General features: G+C 53.2%; 1 protein-coding gene across 1 annotated transcript; it reads left to right on the forward strand.

The window, feature by feature from the left end:
- The first annotated feature begins 1,204 nt into the window (after positions 1-1,204).
- LOC109734413 (heavy metal-associated isoprenylated plant protein 44) lies at positions 1,205-2,174 on the forward strand. The gene is made up of 2 exons (XM_020293624.3): positions 1,205-1,516; positions 1,643-2,174. The coding sequence occupies exons 1-2, from the start codon at positions 1,331-1,333 to the stop codon at positions 2,048-2,050; spliced, it is 594 nt and encodes a 197-aa protein (XP_020149213.1). The 5' UTR covers positions 1,205-1,330; the 3' UTR covers positions 2,051-2,174.
- The last annotated feature ends 502 nt before the right edge of the window (positions 2,175-2,676 follow it).

Raw genomic sequence — 2,676 nt, forward strand, 5'->3', positions numbered from 1 at the left:
GACTTCTCATGTGTGTACGGTGTTCAAGAAGTTGGAGAAGAAAACTTCAATGTCATGCATTGCTGGTTGAAGTTGAATGGGCTACCGAAGTGAAACCTATTCATAGCCAAGAACGCCACCCAAGCCATCAAGGAAGAAACGGTGGCCCAACCAACCCAACAAAAGAACCACTCAAGAAGGTTAGAAGAGGGTTTCGGAAAAAGAAGTGGGAGGAGGAGAAGGCGAAGCAAGAAGGTGCGACAGTGAAGATGACAGAGAGGTTCGAGTACATCTTGTCCAAGAAGGAGGAGGCATACGTCAAGCGCTCGGACATTAAGGAGGAAAAAAAGGTGGAGAGGTTCAAACTATTGATGAAGGCGACCGGGAAGAAGCTAGCGCTCGAATAGACGAGGGCCATGATCGAAGAGAAGAAGGCCATGGCCGAGGAGAGGAAGACGATGTTGGAAGAAAAGAAGGTGAAGGTGAGTTGAAGGCGGCGGACAAGAAGGATGAGGAGGCGGCGGAGAAGGAGGCCGCATACGCAGCAACGACAACACCTTGGGTGTGGAGGTTCAGAATTATTTTTGCATGGACTTCCGGACTGATATTTTTTATGAACATGCATGTAAAAACTTAAACATACTTGTCTTTTTTGGTTGTGATAAGGCATGTGATCCGACGCGCTATGGATCAAACTTATTTGAATTTAACCCTTTATTAATGGACATATACATAATATCATTGAATGACCGCCTACCACATCCATGGACTGGTCCCTTGTTCGTGGATAGACACATAAGGAGATTTACGGGCAGGGTTGCAGATGTAAACCCTGCATGAGGCAATTCCTTCGTCGGTAAGTATATGTATGTTTTTCAATTTCGGCTAATCTCGAGTTATTATTTTAAATAAGGATCATTGCTTCTTGGATCGACATAGTCTTTCTGAAGAGAAAAAGGGCAGCTGCATGCATGCGTACTCGTATTATTTGATTTATTATTTCGCCAAAGGCATTGTCGTCTTTCTGCTGCCTCACACATGCAGACCTCCCTCCTCGGTTTACATTACACTGCAGATGAAAACTACCCGCATTTTCTTAAGAAATCCCTCCATATTGTTGCATGTGACACCAACAACTGAAGCACCCATTGCTCGATTAGATCAGAAAGGAATTGGCTTTTGGCTGTCCGTCCGAGCCGACACTCTTCAGTTAAGTAGATCCCAGCGGACTGCTTGCGGAGCTCCAGTGCCACGCATAGCAAGCTAGCTACTCGGTCGATCTGCAAGAGCTTGTTGATCGGTTGTTGGTTGATCACTTGGATTGGATCTCTCACGAGTCACGCCTGCACACATGGCGGACCTGGTCTCCGACGTGCTCCTGTCCTTCTTCTGCTGCTGCTTCTACCCTCCCGGGGGGCACCACGACACGCGACACTACCGCGGCCACCCGGCGGGCAGAAACTCCGCGCATCGTCACCACCACGGCGCCGCGGGTCGTACGGTGCCCAGTCGGAGCAGACCGGCCCTGTCTTTCCAGGTTCACCCGCGTGCTTGTTTATATATACTACCCGTTCGTTTCTTTGCATCTCCATCCCGGTGGAAACCGATCGATGGCCGGCCGCCGGCAATTTACCTGACCGGCACAAAACTTGCATGTGTGCAGACGGTGGAGCTCAAGGTCCGGATGTGCTGCGACGGCTGTGAGCGAGCCGTGATGCAGTCTCTCGTGAACCTCCGAGGAGTGGACAGTGTGGAGGTGGACGCGGGGACGGGGAACGTGAGGGTGACGGGGTACGTGGAGCGGGGGAAGGTGCTGCGGGAGGTACGGCGCCGGAGCGGGAAGAAGGCGGAGTTCTGGCCGAGCGGCGGCACGCCGCTGCGCTTCGCGTCTCCCGGGGGCTGCTTCGGCGGCGGCGGCGGCGAGCCGTACCGCGACACCTACAGCTACCACCGACGCGGCTACGGTGATGTTGGTGATCGTCACGGCCGCACCCGCAGGCCTGCTCGTGGCGGCGACGCCGTCAGCAACATGTTCAACGACGATGATGTCAACGCGTGCGCGATCATGTGACGGCTTGACGACGATATTCGTGGAACTATCATGAATCTTTTTGTACGATGAGATTGTAGTGAATCTGATCTCCTTGCCGGATGCAAATGTATTACTCCCTCTGATTTGTACTAAGCAGCTACAAGTAATATGGATTGAAGGGATTGTGTTATTTTTTTGCCGCTCTCGGTTACACGGAATTGCTCAAGAAAAAGAAATAATTACGAGTATAGTACAGTTGCTCCGCGGGTGTTGGAACGTGAAGGGTATCTCTAGGCGGATCCGTAAACCTCCCGTTCGGACCCGGCTGTCTGGACCGCGGAAGTCATCCAACGTCGATCTGTATCGGTCCGTAGAATGGTCTAGACACGATTTCTCCTGCAAACCGGAGACAAAAGTGGGGGAGGTTTGCAGGAGTCCGGACCGCTCCCAAGCCTGCTTCTGACGCCCTGTCCCACCAAAGAACCCCTCCCCACTCCCGCACGCCCTCCCGCCCGGCGCCAGTTGCTCGCATTCATGCCGCTGTAAAGCGCACCGCTCCGCATTGAAAACGACTCTGGGCGGAAGCGACCTCTCACTGCCTTCGTCATTGAAGCGGCGCATTGGCTGAGGGCGCTGCACGCCCGGCGGAACACGCCTCCTCGCCG

The sequence above is a fragment of the Aegilops tauschii genome, chromosome 1, assembly GCF_002575655.3.
Source record: "Aegilops tauschii subsp. strangulata cultivar AL8/78 chromosome 1, Aet v6.0, whole genome shotgun sequence".
NCBI classification, from domain to species: Eukaryota; Viridiplantae; Streptophyta; class Magnoliopsida; order Poales; family Poaceae; genus Aegilops; species Aegilops tauschii.

Coding starts and splice junctions, on each gene's coding strand:
- LOC109734413 (XM_020293624.3), top strand. CDS start 1,331: ATGGCGGACCTGGTCTCCGACGTGCTCCTGTCCTTCTTCTGCTGCTGC. Junction 1,517..1,642: donor GACCGGCCCTGTCTTTCCAG/GTTCACCCGCGT, acceptor GCATGTGTGCAG/ACGGTGGAGCTCAAGGTCCG.